The sequence below is a fragment of the Rhynchophorus ferrugineus genome, unplaced genomic scaffold, assembly GCF_030347505.1.
Source record: "Rhynchophorus ferrugineus isolate W39M unplaced genomic scaffold, kcgeb_rfMv2 rfM1, whole genome shotgun sequence".
NCBI lineage: Eukaryota > Metazoa > Arthropoda > Insecta > Coleoptera > Curculionidae > Rhynchophorus > Rhynchophorus ferrugineus.
In genome coordinates this window covers 46,743-69,877 of record NW_027472580.1, presented here as the reverse complement: position 1 = coordinate 69,877, position 23,135 = coordinate 46,743, and the positions used below count along the sequence as shown (strand labels likewise).

At 28.1% G+C, this 23,135-nt stretch overlaps 1 protein-coding gene across 2 annotated transcripts in view; it reads left to right on the top strand.

The window, feature by feature from the left end:
- The window catches only part of LOC143201830 (uncharacterized), a 33,337-nt gene extending 11,044 nt beyond the window's left edge, over positions 1–22,293 (top strand). For both annotated transcript variants that reach the window (XM_076413052.1, XM_076413053.1), the window contains exons 2-3: positions 19,775–19,983; positions 20,383–22,293. In XM_076413052.1, the coding sequence (XP_076269167.1) occupies positions 19,775–19,983; positions 20,383–21,015 (842 nt within the window). In that variant the 3' untranslated portion in view covers positions 21,016–22,293. The remainder of the gene's footprint in view (positions 1–19,774; positions 19,984–20,382) is intronic.
- The last annotated feature ends 842 nt before the right edge of the window (positions 22,294–23,135 follow it).

The following is a 23,135-nucleotide window of genomic DNA, read 5'->3' as shown; positions in this document are numbered from 1 at the left end:
TTTAATCAAATATTAAATCTAATAATAACCATAAAAAATAAGTAAATAAAGCTGTATATACGACTGCGTCAAACTCGGATTATTCTCTGTATTCAAATTAAATGGAGCCAATATAGGCATGCGCCAAATTCGGAGATGTTGGGAAATAATGTATCCTTCCAAGTCTTCCAGTCCAAAAAAGTCCGCGCGTTACTCAGTGTCCTGTAAACAAAAGTACTATAAATTTTTTAAATAATTTTTATAAACTCCTAAGATGTAGCTTATGATGAATAATATTGTGGAAATTTTATTAAGAAAATATAAGGTCTCACCTCTAACATTAATAAATGTATTTTACCAAGACTGATATTGATACCTTTAATTTTTTTATATATCAAGGGATTTTTGTGCATATAAACTAGTTCCCTTTCAGTGCTATTACCTTAAAAATATAAAGGGCGGTTGTGTCTCAACCCCGTTTCGTCCAGTATAAAGACCATTTTATCAACAGACCCTATACAGGATATTAAATTATGACCAGCAGAACAAACGGCCCATTGTCTCGGTTTCTTAATATAAACCGTCTTTATTGATAAAAGCGAGCTGGTCTTTGGAACAATAACATCTCAGCTAGCGGACGACCGATGACATTTTTCTGTGCCGAGTCAGCTGTTTAAAGTGTGATATTACTTTTCATCCAGACTGGTGCATTAAAGTGAGTCGTGCCCGATATGACGACTTGACGGAGCATGTACTTTAATTCAACGGTTATTACATTTATCGGTTTATACAGGACGTGTTAAACTTTTCTTGTCTTTGAAAAGTAACTCCACGAACATAATCTTAAGCCAATACCCTATCGTATTAAAAACGGAAATCCCAATAAATGAAAATATTATCGCATTTTTAAGCGTGGGTATATTCAACATGAATTTATTAATCAATTATCGTATATGAAAATATTATAGACAGCATTGATGATGAAATACTTAAAGCGCTTCTGATGACTCATTGGTTAATCGAGACCGAATGAAAATAGTGAGGTGCACATTTTTTGGAAATGAAGGTTGTCGGTTTGATTGCAAATGTAGATTTTCTTGCCAACTTAGTTCGCAGACAAATATCGAGGTAGTCGGCAATGTAGTACCTTGCATAATGTCAATCTAGTATACATTATTAGTGAAAAGTAGTTCGTTTCCAACCATCCTAGGGTGAAGACATATTTTCAATACGCTCCAAGCTTTAGAAAGATACCTTTCTTTAAAAAAGCCCAGTATTTTATTACGCTTATTTAATTGATTGTTAAAAACTCATAACAGATGCAGTTATCCATCTCTCAGTGGACCTAAAGTGTAGTGAATACGTGTTTACGTGACCAGACAAAAAGACTGCTTTTCATTTTTATTAGTCTTTTAAAATTATTTCCCCTAATTTTACAACAGTCCTTTTGAAATTCATTTGTAGTATTTTTGGACAAAAACTAGTGCAAAAAATAATACTTGAGTGAAAAATAAAGTGCGTGAAATAAACAATGTATTTATTTAATTTTTTTTACCTTTGGAAGTAAATAAAATACATTATTAACAATCTAAAAATGGCAAACCATAGCGATTCAACCAAATCACCTGCACACTATGATATAAGACTAGAACAACCAGCAATAACGCAAACCCCATAAACAGAATGGACTACAGTCATTAACAAAAAACGATTGCCCAGAAGAAGAAATTGGGAAACAAACAAGGTGTAACATCAGTGACTATTGGTTACAGAAACCAATAGAGACAAAAAACAGCTTTAGCAATCTGTCGGAAGAAATTGAAGAGAATATACAACCAAGCCCTGAAAAAGTTGTTCCCAAACCACCACCAAAAACAGTCTATAATGTAGGAGTAATAAAACACATCCATGACCTATTGAAAACCATTACTACGAACTACACAATTAAAACAGTGAGCTATGAAACAATTAAAATCCAATTGTTCGAAGCGGATCACTTTAAAGTTCTTGTAAAAGAATTAGATGAAAGAAACACCCAATACCATACATTCAGGCCAAAATCCGAGAGAATATTTAAATTCGTGTTAAAAGGATTACATCACGGGGCGGACTTTAACACTATCAAGGTAGCCCTAGCTGAAAAAGGCCACGAGGTCGTAAATGTTTACAATATACGACATCGCACGACAAAAAACCTCTGCCTATGGTCTATATTGATATAAAACCTAATGGAAATGATAAAGCGGTGTATGAAATCACCAAATTAGAAAATAATATCATTAAATGCGAACCACCACATACAAAAAGAATTATACCACAATGCACGAGGTGTCAAGCGCACGGGTACACAAAAACTTACTGTCGCAAATCATATAGATGCGTAAAATGTGCAGGAGAACACAAAACAGGAGATTGTACTCGTAAAGTTCGCGATGAAAAAGTGAAATGTGCTAACTGTAAAGAACATCATCCCGCGAACTACAAGGGTTGCGCAGTTCCCAAGCAACAGAAAACAACAGAAACTCTATCCTGCCTTAAGGGAGAAAAGGCATCAACAGCAACAAAAACAATCCACACCTACCAGTCTACCCACCAGACCAAGTCAACCAGACATAACTTATGCACAAATGGTTGAAAATGGTTCAAAACATAAGCGAGAAACCACATCACAACCTACTGAAACTAGCAGCAACATCTCTAGATTAGAAAACATGATGGCCAAACTAATGGGTCAAATGAGTACGATACTTGGTCTACTCACAACCGTCATCAGCAAACTTGCCTAATTTCTGAAACCATTAGCTACAAAATCGCCGTCTGGAATGCCATGGGCTCCAACAACACGCCAGGGAATAGTCGATGCCCCATATTACGTGTCCAACAAACTGATTGAGCGCGATATCCCCATAGAACCCATAACGGGTGTGATTGGGAGTGTTAGTGCAAAGTACTCTGAAAGACTATTAGTGCATCCTAATACACTCACCAAACAGTTAAATGTGCGCGATGACAGTGAAGTGCGTAGGCATTTTTCGACAAAAACTCAAATTTCCTATTTTCCACGATAATTTCCATAATTTTTCAGTCAGTTGTCTTTATAAATATTGACAAAATCAATATCAATGAATCACTAAAAACAGCACTATCCAAGTATTCCTTATCGGTTTTATAAAATGACTTATTGAATGATTTTTTTTTGTTTCGTCCAAATCCATGGTTAAATATCGTTTCTTCTTAATAGTTGTAAAATTATAATGACACACTTTCGAAAGAGTTTCGTATTTAATCAAATATTACGTAATATATTACGAATATTTTTTGTGATTTGTCATAATTTGAAGATGAACTCTAAATGAATACATTTCGATTGTTATTTATGGTTGTTTCTTTATAAACATCATGAAATATTTATTAATTGATGTGCAGTGGATTTATGTACGTTTTGGATCCAATTTTGTTTACTAGCTAAGTACTTAATAATAAAACAGCAGTGAAAGACCATAACCGTCTGGTTAAATAGAAATTATAGCCGTGGGGAATGTTAAACGTTTTATTATCAATTTAAAGGCATGGACTGGAAAGTGTAGGGGATTAATAGGTTTTAAATGTGCTTTCATTTTGACTTCTATAGAATATATATTCTGAGCTTTCTTTCATAATCTATATTATTGCATTTTTCCGTTTTATTTAGTTTTTAATGTATGTTATAAACACTATAATGTAATTTTATGCATTATAGTTTTTTTGATCTTGATCTTAATCTTTGTAGTCTTATATTTATATCTACATTTTACTGATACTGTCAAGTCTTATAATCAAAGTTTGTCCGTCACACGCACCTAATTTAGAATATTTTCACATAATCTAAATTATCAATACTTTTTATTTATACCTAATCAGCCCCAAAAAGCGATAAAAATAAGGGCTATAGAAAATGATCTCTCAACCAACAGTAGTTAGTCGATGATGAATCCAAACTGAAATTTTAACTTGTTTTAACAAATTTATCATATAGATAAAGAAACGTATTATGTTAACTTAAGATTTCCGTTTTCAAATTCCATTACCCTAAAATAATGGGATTCTCAGAATACGCCGGTATTTTAAAATGTTCTTATCGGCCTTCTTCCAATTTCCTATTTCTTAGAAACACTTGCATAGTTTGGCAGTATATATATAATAGCATTCTTGGGTGAGTAAATGTGTAGTTATGTCATACGGAGCCATATCAAATATATTTAGAGATGATTGTGTTCAAAGCAGAGAAAAATTAGATACTATTTGGGTACACTTTTGCAAATTTTCATTATTTTGGTAAAGTTTGTTATATGGATTCTCTGGGAAATTTTAACAACTTTTACTGTTTATTTTGCTGGTTTATGTGCAATAAATTAAAATGAAAAGACGAATTAAAGATGTACACTTTATATAACAGTTTATTTTCTACAAATTTTACATTATATAGAACAGTATTTAAAAAAAAATTACCTTTGATTTATGCAAGAATTTTTGCCTTGTACAATCGAACACTTCCATTTTATTTATATATTATAAAATAAAATTATGTAATTTAACATCTACAATATAATTATATTGTCTATTGTTTACCATAATGCTAAGCATCTTTAAGGTTATATGGGCATCATCTTCACTCAAGGCCTGATTGTTTAATAACTATTTACCTGAACAAGGTTTCCACAGTGGGAGGATCTCTCAAGAACACAGAGTTTGCGGATATAGCATGTAGAAAGTTATAATGCGAAATCCTTTGTGTTTCCTTTTTTGGCGATGAAATATCTATTTCTATAAGAAATATATCATTTAGTAAAGCTTATTCTTAAAAAAATGGTCTCTTTATCTTGGAAAAATACCCTTTTATTTTCATTCAATAAAATCGGGTATAACTACAACAATAATTTTAATTGCACTGACTTCACGAATAATTAACCCAGTTCTAATTTGTTTGTAAATGTTTGCGTGGCCGGCCGGTCTAGATTTCCTCGAAAACGTCCACAATTTCCTGCGACTGATCGAGACGGTTTTGTTTTCCTTTTTCGGCTCGTAAGAGTCACCTTTTTACCGTCTTCTTTATTTACTGCTCGACACTAATTTATGTCGCCATGGTGTAGGAGTCACCTGTTCATTTCACATTGTGAGCTTTTAGTCATGTGTCATGCGTGACCTCGTATAATTTTTCAGGTTAAATATATATAGAGATACATTTTTAGATGTTTAATACAGAGTATTTACTTTATAGTAATCAAGTAATAGACCTGTTCAATAAATTCATGGAAACCGAAATTTCCTAAAATGGAAATGATAAGATAGATTTATACTAGTAAAAAACAATCAGCTTCTATTCCAACACATCAACAATACACTACCAACAATTCTTCACACCGTCATTACAGAGGTTTTCCGGTAGGTCTGCAAAACAACTCTCAACTAGATTCTTAAAGTTTCTTCCTTTAATGACAATCGCTTTCCACGAAATAATAACAGGTTAGAGGGAACCAAATCTGGTGAATAAGCTGGATGTTAAAAAAGCATTGATTTCAGCGATGATTTTTGTCTATGCGAGCAGTTGCGTTTGCTTGATTAAAACTTTTTTTTCTTGTAAACCAACTCTGTTTTTAATCATCAAATGCAAATTTGTGTTTTTGGTGTGTTTAGATTACAACGGATATGATGTGGATATGATTTGACGAATTTACTGTACCCGAAAGAAATTTGCAAAAACAAGGACTTATGAAGAAAAATTGACATTTTAAATAATGTAATTTTGAAAATTCACTAAAACTCTAAAACTGTATTGACTGATGTTCGACGTGACGGGTTCGTAAAGAATTGATAGTTTGCATGTTTTATTTTGAGTTATAATTATGCATTCCAAAATGTGTCGACCAAACAGTGTTAGATTTACAGAGAATGAAACAGGACAAATTTCATTCTCTGCTATTATGAGTTTTGAAAGTTACCCTACTCTGGTAATTTTATACCAGCAATATATAGTCTACTAATAGATACTTAGTGGAATTAATATATATTCATAAATTCAATTTGTAATCTCAGCTTCGCTATAATTTGTTCATTTCTTTGATTACCAATAAGTAGTGTTTTTTTTAATTCCATCAAATTTTCCCAGCCGTATAATATAAAATTACAAATAAATTATAAACATAAATAGATTTATTCCGTTTTTTGCACATAACCAGCCAATCATCTTGTTGACTTCCCTGTAGTCTGTTATATTAAATAATTCTGATAGGTTTTTGACTTATTGTGTATTATTGTGTTTTTAGTTCTACTAAAAACTTAGTCGTAGTTTATCACAATAGTAATGAATTGTGATTTGTTAGAATTCATGCTATATTATTATTAAATTAATATTTTACGGTTCTTTGTTATTGTCATCATGTCCACTTTGCGCTGATAAAATGCTTGAAATACATTAGAAAATATGACCAAATCATCTTTCGAAGCGACTTTCGACCAGCCAATAAATATCGTTAATTACTCAATTATTATATGAATTAATTGTTTGCATATAAAACATTTTTCTTGTTAAAAAACTATTTTTTCTTATGAATTTACATTTGTAAGATTTATTATTTAAATTGATCGGACGATTTGTTTTTATTAAAAAAATGCCATGTATATATCCGTTATATACCGTATCCGTTATACAATTATTTATTTGTTTACAGAAATACTTGTTTAACTTTCGTGTATCCATATTACTTGTATTCTGAATACATTACTGTATTTTTGTGGTTTATATATCTTAAACTTTTGTTATTTTGGTCTTGTTATTTTGTGGTTTATTAGAACGAGTGAATAACATGCGTTCAGATAAATATGTATTGGGATTTTTTGTGTATTAAAATAAGCATGTACGATAGATTTTCGAATTTTAAAACAAGTAAAACCTTTGCATATCAAACCACAACAAGCTATCGCCAATGCAAATATACTTTATTTATTAAAATTAGTCTATTTAAATTTAGATAAGTATTTAAATATTTAAGTAAATAATTTACTAACATAAATTTCAGTCACGTCAATTATCTGCGTTTTTTGTTGGCTTTTTAGTGATTATAAATATAACAACCAATAATGTAGATATCATAGTAGTATAAACGTAATTGGATTTTGACTAAACAGCTTGGCCGCCAGTATCTGTCAATAAACCTTTAGCCTTTTTTAGTAAAAGTTTTTTCTATAATATGTCTATCGATAATATTGTTTAAACTTGCTATATTTTATTCATTTTATATATTTAACAGTTTATTCACCTGTAAGAAACAAGATATAAGCGTATGGTAGATTTCTCACATACGTACAAATTTTCTATTAAAACAATGCAATGCTTTTTTCAAATAGTATGTCTGTATAACGGTTAATTTTCTAATAGTATATAATTTTTAATATATATAATAATAATATAATAATAATAGAAAAGGATGAGTCAAAGATATCTAAATTATGAACTGATCATTTTAGGGTCAAGCTGGAAATAGTGTAACAAATAATTATTAAGCCGGCTTGGTGGCGCAGTGGTAAAGGCGACAGGATGGTCCTCCTATTGTTGCGATAGTCGCGGGCTTGAATTCTGCTGGGGCATGATTGCAAATTTATGTTTGTGATTGTTTACCTTTTGTGATTGTCCTTAAGAAAGAGTGCAAAATCCGACAAGGAAAATGATTCCAGTCCAGCCTGTAACCAGGCTGCGTGAGACCGGATGTCTTCTGGGATGATTTCTAAGTTGGTCACTCGCCCAGTCCAGTTAAACCCCTACTTTGTAAAAGGAAACTTTAAAATATATGTATAAAAAAATTATTAAAATAAAATAAATAAATATTTTTTATTTTTTATAAAAGATACAGTAACGAAACATAGAAATGAAAATATTGTTACTTACTATAGTATTAGTCAACCGTTTTTTTTTTGCATTGTAACAAAACGATCATTTATTTAACATTTCAGTAAATACGCAGGGTTATCTTTGTTTTTTGAATCTCTAGATGAAACAACTAAATTATTTTTAGAATTGTCAGTACCTTTTCTAGAATTTATTAAATTTTTTAAATTAAATGTTTGTGATTTTCTTGATTTTTTCGTAAAAATGTATTCAGGCGATCTAACATCATTTTTTGAACTTTTCAAAAATTGTAGGCTAGTTCTGCTATTACAATAAGACATTTTTATAGGCTGGTCTAAAGGTTGTTGATTTCTATGCATCAAAGAATTTTCAAGTACCGTAGATTTTTTCCAACAAAAATATTTTTCAAGTCCAAGTTCAGTTCCAAGTTTTTGTTAGCAATGTATATTAATTTTCATTAAAGTATTAAAGTCATTTCAATGGTTAAGATAATTTTTGAATTGTCTTCATCAATCATTACTTAGAATCTTAATAAAATATAATCATATCTGACATGGTTATTAAAGTAATACTTTATTGTTTTTATTTGCTTTTTACTCAATTTAAATGTCTGCAAACTACCAGTTTATTCATCCTCCGATACCAGTTATCTTTCAAACACTATGCTGCTGAAGATCATTTAGATAAAATATTTATTTTAAAGAAATTATTTGTTTTTCATGATTTGCTGGATTCTCAGTATCCAATTCGTTTTTTTTTGTAAATTTAAGGCGTTAGTAAAAATATTATCTTGAAATTTATTTGTATATTTGAATGAATATTTATTTGTATTTTATGTATCAATATCATTTAGATTATTTTAATTAACAGTCAAGCCTAATAATTAATATTATAATAATAAATCACTTCATATCATAAATCTTTTGTTGTTTAATACCAGAAAGGTTTACCTCTTAGACGACCTGCAAACTCATTACGATTCGAGGTCGTTCAGCTTCAAACTGACAATTCAAATACAAGGCAAGGTTCGGTAAAACAAATTTTCAAACAATAACCATATTTTCTTTTCCTGGTTTTATGCGGGCCATTGTTTCGTTTCCTTATCAATTAAAATCTGTCATTTCAGGAGGATTCCAATTTAATAACAAAGATGTAACACTTTGCTTTTGGGGTACAATAGTCATTCCCTTTCTAGACTATCTAAAACCGTTAAACTTTTTGTTATTATTGAATGCTAAGTAGCTTACTTTCTATTATAAAAATATATGTATATATGAAAAAATATATCGTTTATCGAAATACTGAATATAAAGTTATATATTAAATGTGAATTTAATTTTTTTCTACACTCTTTATTTTCAGATTTATATAAGATATTAATAAATATTAGTCTTTATTATAAGTCTAATTTAAGTTTATTGTAATTAATATTATAAGTCTGATTGAACGATTCTTGATTTAACGGTATTAATATAAACATATGTTGGAAATGAAATATAAAATTTAGAGATAAATAATGCAGTAAAATGCGTATTTATTTTTGGAGATTTTATCCTTCAGATGCCTTTGGTGACTAACTATATTTGTAGAGAAAGTTAAAAATATTCTAACATGCTGTTGTCATATATTTTTCTAAAACAGTCATCTGATTTATTTTACATTTCATTTTAGATGTAGAATATTTACAATAAACATATCATCTGCATTTTAATAGTTGCTTGAATGTGTGAAAACATTTCTAATTTTTTTCTTTTGATCTACCAATATTTAAAACGCATTGCTTATCGTTGCAAATATATTAATAATAACAATAAGGTTTTATAGAAAATACTATAATTTTGATCTCTCGTAACTAATGTTAATTACTAACAATAAGGTTTTATAGAAGATATTATATTGATCTATCCTAGCTAGTGTTATCATAACTAAATATTGTAGCAGTTTTATGATTTTGTACTTCAAATTCTAAGGACATAATAATTTAAATTAATATTACATGATCAGCTTTTTATCAGAATATATGGTTATGTAACCATATATTCAAATTTATTAACAGCAACAAGAAAAAAGATTGATATATTAATCTCTGGAGAAATAAGCATTTGTTTAAGAATGACACATGTCGAAAAAAAGAGTACGGCATATTTTATTTAACCTTGGTATGTTACTATTCTATAAAATCAAAACCATTTGCCGAACTATAACTAGTTTTTTTAATAATTGTTTTTTATATTGCGGTTGTGCACTTTTTCTTCATTTTTATTCTGACAATGTTTTCACTGATTGATCTCATTTGTATAACCTTCTATTATACAGATTTTGATATTCCACTGAAATTATATATTTTTGTCAATATTTTTTATCTGTCATTGTTCATTTATTCTTCTTTGCATATTATTGTTTGATAAGATAAACAGTTCAATTATTATTTGCATTAGTCTCGCTCCCGAAATCAGGACCGGCGAAAAAACGGCCAGAATTGATGAATAAGCAAGGCGTTGTCTTCCATCATGACAACACTAGAAACATCAACTCACATCTTTAGTGGTTCTTTAGCCAAAATTGCGAGTGATTGACTGAAAAATTTTGATGCATCCACCTTATAGTCCAAATCTTACACCGCCTGATCACCATTTGTTCCAGTCTATGAAAAACTTAATCTTAATGATGTAAAGGTGGTTTCAGAATAGGTGTGCGAAAATCATTTGCTTTAGTTTTTCTCTCAGAAACCTCAGAGGTTTGAAATATATTTAAATAATCGAAATTGTTTTTTACTTGTAATGTATGTAATTGTACATCTAATTCAATAAAAAGTAATTGTTCAATTTGATTGTGTTACATAATATACGAGTGCTCCAATATTTAATTATTATTACAACTATTTTATCGCACCAGGTTATTATGTCCCAAAGCTATGTTAATTTATTAATATTTTTTGTATTAACTAAATTGACATGTCATTAATTTTATTGTTGTATTAATTAAAATGAAGTAATGTTATGTATATGTAATATAGGAAAGAAAGGAATACTAACTATTTTAAGACTTCATCAATTTTGCAAATGCGCGGAACTATCTGGCCTTTCGAATTAATTCCATTCAGTCAAGAAATAAACAAACACAAGAACTTAATTGCTCATTGTTGTATTAAAGGATGAGTCGTAATGTTATCGTATTTGTGCCATTTACTCTATAGGTTCATCAGGAATCACTTTCTTTATTCAAGGCCAGTCTGCCATGCAATGACATGAATAGTTCATGTTATTATTTACTTTCCATATACACTGATAAATATTGGAAAATAAAATAAATTACAAATCGGTCTATATAGGATTTATTTCGTCGAAATTACAAAACTTTAAACTATTAAGTAATAAATGCAAACTATTGCTATATGTATGTTTAATACAAAACGTAATTTAGAAAAGAGCAAGAGATATCGAGCTCATTAAATAGGTTGTTTTTTTGATAAAACAATATTGAATCTTAGAATCTTCAGACTTTTTTAAAATCCTATATTGAAAAATAACCTTAGTACAGTTTAATGTATTTTAATAATTTTTACATGAAAATAAAAACAAACTGCCTACAGTATAGTCGTAAGGCTGCGGAAAAAGTAATTTCAGTTTTTTCTCTCTTTTGTTTATTTGCTTCCAAAAATAGAATAATTCTATTCGATTTTAGGTAAAGTGTCACAATTGTTTTACTTATTTTCGTTTCGGAAATTTCGATGTTAAAGATGAACTTTGTTCTGTCCATCATTGAAAAAATCGATGAAATTCGTACAATAAGAAGTAAGCAAGGCTTTACATATTAGTGGATAGTGGATTAAATAGTGAAAAGTGAAATAATGTTCGAAAAATATAGTAGATGAAGCCCATACAAGCTTCACAAGCGGTTGTGAAGTCTGGAACATTACATATATTGTTTCAAATTTATATGAAAACATTCGCATTAAAAACTGTTCTTGTTCCCAACCAAATGATTACAAAAATAGTAAAATAAAACTGTTTTTTGTCGCCGTTTTATTGCATAAGTAGCAACAATTTTAATAATTATAATAGTAAAACTTGAGGCACCCGTTTTTGTATTATCATAATGAAAATGAGAAAGTAAGAACACTTTATTCAAAAAATATACATATGATAATTTAATCAATTACTATTTTTCTTTCTATACAGTACTAATTTAAATGGATACAGTTGCTAAATCAACATAAATCTATTAAATACCTTTGAAACAGGCAAACATATTTAAATCAATATTAATTGGTTGTTTCCGTACTAAGCCAGCCGTTTGAAACATATGTGGGATTTATTATTATTGTTTTAATTAAAATGCAGTTGATTAATTAATGGGACAATAATGATGGAAAACATTTTCTTCAATTTTTCTTTTAAAATTGTTTTCTTTTCTATTACAATATTTTCAAAGAACTCAGTGATTATTATTTTGGCACATTGCCTAATAATTAACAAAAAAAACAATAAAAGCTAAATCCTTAAAACTATTAAAAACTCATAACAATTTTATTTAATTGGCATAATAACAACATTTCAAGCATAAAACCAGTAAAAATCCCACAGCATTGTTTAAGTTATAATAATATTCTTCTATTTTATGTTGACTAAGGAAGTTATCTAATAGTGTCTTCCGTATTCAATGTCGGCATTTTTATACATCACTTCATACAAAATCGTTACTCAACGAAATAAATTGAGGCCACTTAAATGAGTAATTGAAGAGCATAGGAAATATAAACATCATTCTTTAGATATACGATACCGATTGTATTATAGAGAAAAGTTTATATAAAAATTAAACAAAAATGAAGAAATTATAAAGGTCCGTTCGGTATAAATGTTTTGTTTAACATACACCATCAGTAATTAAGTTTGATAATACTTTTAGATATATTTCTAACAAGTTTGCAATGCAACAGTGCTCATGCTATGGAATGCTTCTTTCAAGATAAGAAGAAATATTATAACGAAAAAAAGCGTTTTTTTGCATACGTTCAATACTAATACAAGAATTTATTGTTGGAAGTTTGTCTACTTTCAATGTTTCATTGAACCATTATTTTTCAGAAGAATCTGCTAATTTCAGTGTAATATTTTTATGACTGATATCACTCAATTGTTAGTTTAAAGTAAAAGTTTAATTATTTTTTGTTATCCTTGATTATTCGTATGTGTATAAAACATCGGTATTTCCTTATGATGTAATGTTTACTACCGCATGTTTTTATTCGACTTTTTGTTACTGATATATAAATATTGACCTAGTAAAATGTAATTCGTATACAATAACTATACACATCAATCATACAAATAATTTATATTTATGGGGAATTTTATTGTAAATAAATCCAAATACTTCATTACAGCATTCATGATGTTTTACATACAAGGTTAATATATAGAAATGATTTAGGAAGTAATCAATTGAATAAACAAATTAAGTAAATTTTACATTGTTGTAAATATTCATATCAAAAAACATATTCGTAGTGTCTATTGATGTACTAAATACATATTTTTGTATGTGTTAATTACATAATAATAGTAAAATAACGATCCCCTAGAAACGCGGAGCGCTTTCCCGAGCGTCGTCAGAAAGTGAAACCCCCAGATATCGCCAGATTGCGAAAAAGTAGTCGTAGTAGACGGGCTCTCGCCAATCCGAAGGATAATTCTTAGCAGCTGGAACAAATTGTGTGTTATTGTACGCTGAATGTCGCAATCTGGAATGTGCACGGTTGCTTTTTAATTCCGCTAATATTTATCGTAAATTGCAGTGCAGTCAACAACAAAAGAAACTCGTTTGGTTTCTAATTTTTCATTTCGCTTTTCCCTTTTACTCATTAGACTTTGTTGCCTACATTCAATTTAGTAATTAAACGTTTAACACATGTCGATGTTAAAAACGTAAACTAATGAAAGTTATGTATATATTTGTTATAAGGTTTGTTCAAAAAACTAGATTAATATTTTGCATATCTAGAAAGAATTCATACATTTTGGTATTTTTCCATATTTCATATTCAGCCATATTGGTAGTTTACTTATTTGTCAGCTATAGAAAGAATAACATGTGTTTCGGTGTAGTTGGTAATTTTTCTTTCCTCACAAATAATGGGTCAACATGACTTTCTTGAAATCAAATCCTTGAAGTACCGTTATCGCTGAATGAACTCAAACATGCCCTACAGAACTAGTTTTAGAAGTATAGTAAGGGTATAGAAGAAGTGCTATAATAGCTAATATTTCTATCTAAAATTTCATACATTTCATAATAACCAGAACTCACACATTGTTAAATCCCGGTCATTAAGAATGATATTCTATAAATGGATTTTGTTTTACGTTGAATTCCGAAGATATTGATATCACTGTCAATTTCTTCTTTTGATTGAAACGTTTTCTCTGCCCCCAAAAAGTCCGAAATCGCACAATGCCAAATCTGATGGGTAAAAAGGATATTCTGTAAATAATACCTTTTATTTAGCATGGTTAAATAAATGTTAATGGTCCTAACCTACTATATATTAATATAACATTATTAAATTGATATAGATATTAATTACTATAAATAATAATAGATATAACTATAGATTATAAATTATCTGTAACAAACGCGTGCGTACTAAAAATATGTCTTAGTAGTTGCTCAAAAACATTAAGAGGGTGGCTTGAAGGAAGTCACAAAACTATTCCATTTATAACGCAATTAGTTATATTGTGTTACAGCTCTGTTAGTTACAGTTGCATAATGTGTTTTCTTTCGTTACATCTTCCGGATAAACGTCACTTTTACAGTGTGTTAGGGTGATCTTGAAACACGACCTGATTTTCAACATGTATATTGCTTTTCTAAGTCTCCGCTTCTTCGAATTTGAGACAAATTCAAAACAAAATATGGGTACTAAAATTACTGTTGTTTCCATTATTTATATATCTAGTGTTATAATTACATATGTTATATATTAGCGAATTTTTAGATTTTAAAGAAAAATAAAAGTATTATTCTCTAGAAAGCTTAACATTTGATTTCTATAGAAATATATTTGATCCAAGACAAGGTTGCATATGACAGTATAATATTATTTATACTAAAATGATTATGTTATTTTATCTCCATTACTAAAAACATTATATATCGTTATTTCTTAACAACGTTACTATTTTATAAAAATATAATTTTTTATAAAAATTGTATAAAAACAGTTTATTTTGCATGAATAAATTTACTCTGAACCTTTAGTTTACCTTTGTTTTAAAGTACTTTATATTATTAAATAAATAAGGGAAAACAAATGAATCAAATAAAAGCCCAAATCTTCACCCCATTATCTCATAATTTATTGAAGGTCAAAACATTTCTTTTCTTCTCTTTTCTTTGTCTCTTTGAGCTAACATTTTAGAGATGATAAATCTTATATAACTTTCTTGATTTACTTTTCTTTTTTTATACAATTATATTAAATTCATTAAAAATTATATTATTCATACAAAAATGTAATTTTTAATATTTACTACATTAACTAACATATCACTCACTTTTTATATATTTTTTATATTTATATATTTTCAAAACAATTTTGAATTGGAATTGGAAAAATAATTGTATTTTTTATTACATCTTGTTTTTGTTAAAAATGATTATTGAAACCAAGTAGTGACTCGATACAAGATAATATTAACCTAAAGTAATTTCATAAAATTTATATATTTATGTATTTATGTTTCATCTAGTTAGGTATGCTATTTAATCAGACTATTTTTACATAATATTATTAAGAAAGGATGATTATGTACATTTGCATCTTGAAAAGCGTACACGGAATAACGTTTCCTCTTCCATTGTGAAAACAGCATCTGGCAGATAAATGTGTTTTTTCATCAGCCTTTGCATCATTGCATCATGTGGTTAGGCGCATATGTCGATAAAATATTTTCCGTCCACGTCAAGAATTAATTTATAATTATTTCATATTCTTGTTTTATGTATGATTATTTCTTATTTCCAAACTGATGAAATAACTGTATAATGCTACTAATACCTCCGCATTATTTCTGAATGCTGCCTTTAGATTAATTTATTAATGCTAGCAATAAACCAGCAATAGACGTAGTAGCTTAAGCTATGTGTCAATTATATGTATGTATAATTTAAATTAATATAGGGGATAATAAATTGATTCGAATTTTAATAAATATCATTTGAAAATCAACTGATTTTTTATAATTAAATTTTTAAGAAAGTATACGGAGTAGCTCATTTTTTAAATATCGTTAATTTATGTTGCTTATGGTAAATTGATCATTACATTATCAGATAAATTTGATAGATGATTAGATAGATTAGATGATATATTAGATAAATAGATAATTAGATAATATATATAATACATTTTTAAATAAAATCCTTTAATGGTTATATAATTTTCATGATTATGTTTCGATAGGTTATAGTTTCATATATATATATATATATATATATATATATATATATATATATATATATATATATATATATATATATATATATATATAGGGTATCAAAAAATTTTTTTGAATTGTGATAAAATGTGATAATAAATGGCATATAATAACAACTAAAACAAATAATAATATAATAGATATAAAGTAGTCCAATGAATTATTTATCAAAATTTGCATATATATTTCAAATAATACTCACAGTGACACGTATTTAATATTACTGTTAAAAAGTTGGTATTGTTAATGATACAGTTATAATTGACGTCACTATCGCCATCTTTCCGTTATTAACTATCCATCTTCATAATTACTGTTGATATTAGAGACGTCACAATGTTTTTGTTATAGTTGTAAAAGGGAAATTGTAATAAAGAACAAATATATATACCTTATAATATTTTAATATGGTTCAATCGTTAATTAATTTTGATTTCATTTCAAATAAGAAATATATTTTTCTAATATGTTCTCCACTTTGGTTATTCGCCAATTGTATAAGAAAAAGAGGAAAACCATACCTCTTTTGCAGTTAACTTAAGTGTATTGGAAATAACGTTTTGAAAACTCATTATTCGACTTATATCTTATATATCGACTTTATATCTGATCTACGATATCTGTTTATTTATTATGAATCGAATTATTTATTTCGACAATAAAACATATACTATTACTCATCTTGATTAGAATAATAATAGAATTAGTTATTTTGTTGAGATATGTTTTTATGTCAGGCCCTGTTGTATATCTACACACTAAAAATTTCATTAAAATCGGTCCAACCATTTAATACCTTAATTCATTGAAATACACATGCACAGAAGAATTATGTATATTAATATATTATCTAAATACTTATTCTCTCTGGCATTTGGTTGGTAGAATTTGCGATTATTCGTTATCAACTAATTCATTGTTATTTAAAATGTATAACTAGTGATATAATAATAATACCATTTATTTACATATTAAATTGTGCCAGAATTATTTAATTTAAATATATTCTATTTTAACTTTCTAGAAGTTTCCATAAATGACGCTCATTGTGTATAAAACTAAATAGTAAATATATCATTGTTATTGGCAATTCTCCATTATTAGAATATAACTTGCATCAGATAATTTATCATAGCATCTTCTTTAATTACATAATTTTTTCTATTCCAAATTTTTTTTTGTATTTTTTCTAAGGCTTTCATGTATATTTTCATTCATTATTTCATTTCATTTCTTATATGTTACTATTATATGTTACTATTTTGTATTCTATTTAGATCTATACGTTTTTGTTTACTATTTCGTCTGTTTCCTATAAGGATTTTCTACTTGATACTTAATACCATATACAATCGTTTAGTCTTTATATCGCACTGTTTTGTTTCTACTCATGTTTCCTAGCTTCTAGTTATGTATTTAATTATTATGTTTTTTTACCATTAACTAGCTAGTTTTTACAAATGCAAAATTACTATTAGTATTATAGACTGTAATACTAATTTTTACAAGACCTCACTGACAATTTGCTCGATTTTAATTTATTTAAAACTAACAGATTTTCAAAGTCAAGGCCGCTTTTAAAATTCGTTTAGGAATACAAATCCTATATAACATAGGACTTTATTTCAGTTTTTATTTTCAAACAAGGACCACGTGTACACCGAATTCTCAAACAGAAAACGGACATTCCGATGCGTAGGATGTCGATTGACTGAATAATATCTCTAACGATTATGTAAATTAACGATAAAAATAAGGCGATTGTGGAAATTTGCGATGTTTTAATCTGCAAATTCTATATTGAAAGTAAAATGAAACTCTTTAATATTATTATGTAGTATTATTAGACAAACCATTAATTATTCAAAAAAATAAATATTACATAGCTCAAAGAAATTATTTAAATCCATAATTTTTGTCTTTCTAGAAGTAAATCAGAGAGAACTAAGGGAGGGCGTAATAGGGTGGATATTACAATTCATACTTAAACTCATATATTCTTGATAGTTTTTTGAACTGTTTTAATATACAATCTTTTTTGATAATACATTAATATGACTATAAATATTCTTACATGTTTCTATATAATATACCTATACACTAGTTTGAAAATAAGGGGGGTTAAAAACCCTATTTTATAACACAGACCTTTTTGAAAAATATCATTGTCAAACGAAAGAAAAAAATTGTTGTAGGGGTTCTTATAATGGCTAACTTCTATGTCGTATTTCAGAGGGTTTCAATTGTTAAACGCCACTAAGTGGGACTTTCTTACCTTATTCAAATACCAGAAGTGAAATGTTACTATGCTTTTACCATCAAAGGTATACTGGTTATTTAGACTGCCTTTTTTGTTTTATATATTTTATTTGTATAGTATATTTCAGAGTCTATGACAGTACGATTTAACATGAGTTCCGAGGTACGATATTCGACTTATAAACAAGCACAGGAGTCATCTGGTCTTACCCAACCTGGTTATTGACGTATGTTAACTGGGATGCTTTTTCTTGTCGGATTTTATACTCTTGTCGAAACAAACTATACATAATCAGAAACATAAATTGCAACCATGTCCTGTTACGATCCAGAATATATTGTTAGCATTATTACTAATGTTAGTAGAATTATATGAAATATTATTTAATATATTATTTCACCATTTCTAAACCCAGCAGGGTGATGTAGTTTGTAACAGGGTGATGTGCAAAACTATTTCAATCTGATATTTAATTTACTTTTATTCTTTTATAATTTCGATTTTCCATAGCGTCTAAGATATAATAAAAAATATCGCTAAGTGATTGGACATGAACCTGGCTAGACTGTAGATTTATTGAGTGATTGATTTATTGATTTCACACTGGAAGTCAATTTGTTCCAGTAGCTTCTTTGATGAGTTATTAAACATGCAAAATAATAATGTACAATGGATTAGATTTGGTGAGCAACAGGGTGGGTTAGATGTTTCTTTCTAAAGCCATCTTGATTGGAGAACTTTATAACCACTTGAAAAAATTCATAATTAACCCACATCCTCGTTTATACGTATATAATGAAAGCACCTTTCCAATACAAATTATGTGTGGGATATTTTTATATAGCTTTAATTACACCATACGCAATCTCTTTGTTACATTCATTTCCGCAACTATATTTTAATGAATATTACACTTGCGTTTACAGAGATTTCATTTTCATATTAATTTTATAAATTCAGTTCAAAAATATCCTCGAAAATCAGTTTTTCATGTTTAATGTAAATTAGAGTTTAGTATATTATTGGGGCGTTTTACTGTATTCCTTTTTTATAGTTTTAGTTTATTATATTACTTTTATATTTTGTTTAATTGTGTAAAACTAATTGAATGAGGACATCATATTTACGATAAGTGTCTTTTTGTTTCAGGTGAACTTCTTGTGAGATGCAACTCGGACAAAAATTGGTATCATCGCAAGGTTCAGATACGCGGGGGACTTCTGTATGTATGTTCAGCTCCAGGCGAGAACGGTTCAGCAACAGTAAGATTACCCCTCAGGCATCTCAGTTTACAGGCAGGACCTTTACCTCACAGTTTGGCGATATGTCGTGGATTAAATGTTGTGCTAACTTTACAGGTAAAAATGTTTTGGTATTCTTGAACATTATTTTGCTACATTGGGGGTCGTTCAGTAAATTCTTAAAAATTAATTTTAAACATTTTAAAATTATTTAAAAAGTAATATTTCCTAAAGTTTTCATAGTAAGCATGCATTTGAATAATGGTTTTACCGCTTTTGTCAGCAAACATTTTTTTAATCATTAAAACGTCATCATTGAATTATTGCGGACGATAGATTTACATATAAAACCCAAAGACTGTTACCCAGTTTATATGTTATAAATATATATTGTATATTATTATTTCCATCTGTATTAAAAGTCTATTTTTTAATCACAGTAAAAAGTCTATTTTTTAATCACAGTAATATATTCATTCAATATCATATTTAACTGATTAATGTCATATATTTCAGACCGCTGACAAGAAGTCATTTGATCAGTGGGTGAAAATCATAGCTATAGAACTGATTCGTCAAACGCCTTTAGATGCAATCAAATATTTGGATATATTAACGTTAGCGGAAAGTTGGACAAGAGATGACGCCGCCTGTGCCAAAGACTGGAACTTTAATAACATCCCTGCAAAAGAATTAAGCCCACTTAATTGCGCTCATACTTCAACGCCAATCAAAACAGTAAGGATACCAGAGTGGAATTATGAGCAGGCAACCAAAGCGCCTGAAATTACAATTTCTACTGCCCATTGTTCGGACGACTCGGAGGAAGTTATCGAGAATTTACTGAAAAAATGTCAAAACGTAGAAACATACGTCCCGGTGAAAGAAAAACTTTTTTTATTCGAATCACTATGTAAATTGGGACGAAAGGTCCGAAGTTCCGAAGACGTTTCGTTAAGATTAGAAACTTCAGTAGCCAAAAGAGCTAAATCATGCCACGATCTCAGTAATATGCATACTCATATTGCTGTTCGAGAAATATGCAAATACTTTGAACACAGGGTTGAAAGTGATCAGTCGAAGTCAAATATCCAGAAAAGCGGGGCGATTTTGAGACATTTAAGATCTCAGAAAGCAGTAACGACTTGATTCATAGGTTGTTGCTATTTTTTTTTTAAATTTTGGATGTACTGTACATAATGTATATTTTTAAAGTTATATATTGGTTGCAGATTAGTTTGTCTTATGAAGATAATTCAAAATCCTATACTAATGATAATTTTAATTGCACAGTCCAACAAAAAAGTTAAAAAACTTCCTAAACCAATTTATTATATTTTTTGGGTTTTGAAACGATATTTTATATCACGTTTTTTATCACCGACAGTTCTGTCACAATTTGACATTGATTATATACTTCAACAAATAAGGAAAAACTAATGGAAGGATAAATCAACAAATATAAGGGAAATGTAAAAAAATATTTTTTTTGTTAAGATACAATTTTCACTTATATGTTATTCACAATAATTTAAATTAACTAAAGGACGATTTGTTGTATTTTCTTTCCCGTTATTTCATAAAGTTTGTTCCGTAACTTTTTCAAATATACGATGGATTTTGCTGTTTTCCGTGAAGTAATCACCCATCACGTTGATATTCCACACAGCATCCAGTTATGAGGTGGATCGTTAATTTATTAAGACTTTTATACGTTTCCTTCCTACGGACTTAATGAGCAACAGACAATGAAGCCTATGTATCACCATTATGTAATAATAGATGTTTTAAAGTTGTTTTTGATATTGAAATGTTAATGGGCGGGTAATACAAATTTTTCATTATTTTATTCTAAATCAGCACACCAAAAAAACATCGATTAGTTAATACTTGAAAAAAGAAATTCTGGCTTGTATTATTACTGACAATATTATTTGAGGTAAATAATTTAATGTCGAGCATAATCCTAACCTTTAATTCTACATGCTAAATAATTTTATATATATTGCTATATATAGAATTAAAATTTGAATTCTAATGAATTACGTAAATATAATATGGCTATAAAACCCTACATACTACAAAATAATCGATTTTTTAGATTATGCCCAAAACAGTAACAATTTTTCGACATGCTAATATAAATATACGATTTATATACTAAATTATACTATTTCTAAAGAAATTATCAAATAATATAAACGCTGGTTTGTTGTTTATTAAAAAGTTACCCCATTTCATATGTTTTGCCATTTTTGTTAATATTAATGTAGATTATAGAAATTATGTGATATAAAAACCAATTATAGTTAAGTAATTTTTTATAATATTTAATTAGAATTATAATTTTTAAATGTAATCCTATGTTTGTTATACAAATAAATTGTTACCAATGTTTTATCAATAAAGATTTGGATAGTTCAAATATTTAGTACCTGAATTATTAATAAATACACCCTGTATCTATATATAAAAAAGGCTTTAAAGGATGATCAACTTCATATGCAGTTTGCTTTATTAGTTTAATTGCATTTCATTTTACTTGATTAGGTTTCAAACAAAATATTACAAATGTTTGAATATAAACATGCATTGTTTGTCGATTTATCTGTATTAGAATTTCTCATCTCATTTCATTATTCAGGTATATAAAACTTGAAAAATCTTAAAATAAACAATTACTTGCTTTTTCAATTACTTACACAGTATTGGAAAAAATTAATAAGAAAAATAATGTAACTTTGCTTAATTGAATTATTCTTCTGGATTGAATATAGTAATTTTAACTTCTCCCACAGTTACACATTATAAGGGTTATCATGGTAATGTTATCATGACAAATCCTTTGGAGCCCATAACGAGGGGTGTAATTCATAGTATTAATTATAACTGTCCACTTGGCAGTTGAATTTCCAAGATAATAAAAAGTTCGTTTTTATCCTATAATTCTTTTCACCCATATAAGATTTATCTTAATAAATATCGCTTTAAAAAGATGTCTAAATAATATTTCGAATTATTCCTAGACCTGATAATCCTATCCCATGAATTTTAACACAGAAATATATTAAATGCCTAAATTTTAGCAATATGGGCATAAAATGAAAAAGAGACTAATTCTTCTTGTTTAAAAATTAATATATTTAAATGCATATTGAATGCACTATTTTTTATATTTTTTTATCTAATAAAACATTTAATATTTTCATAATTTTTTATGAGTATAATTTGTGAACTTTAACAATGTGGGGAAATTCAATGAAAAACAG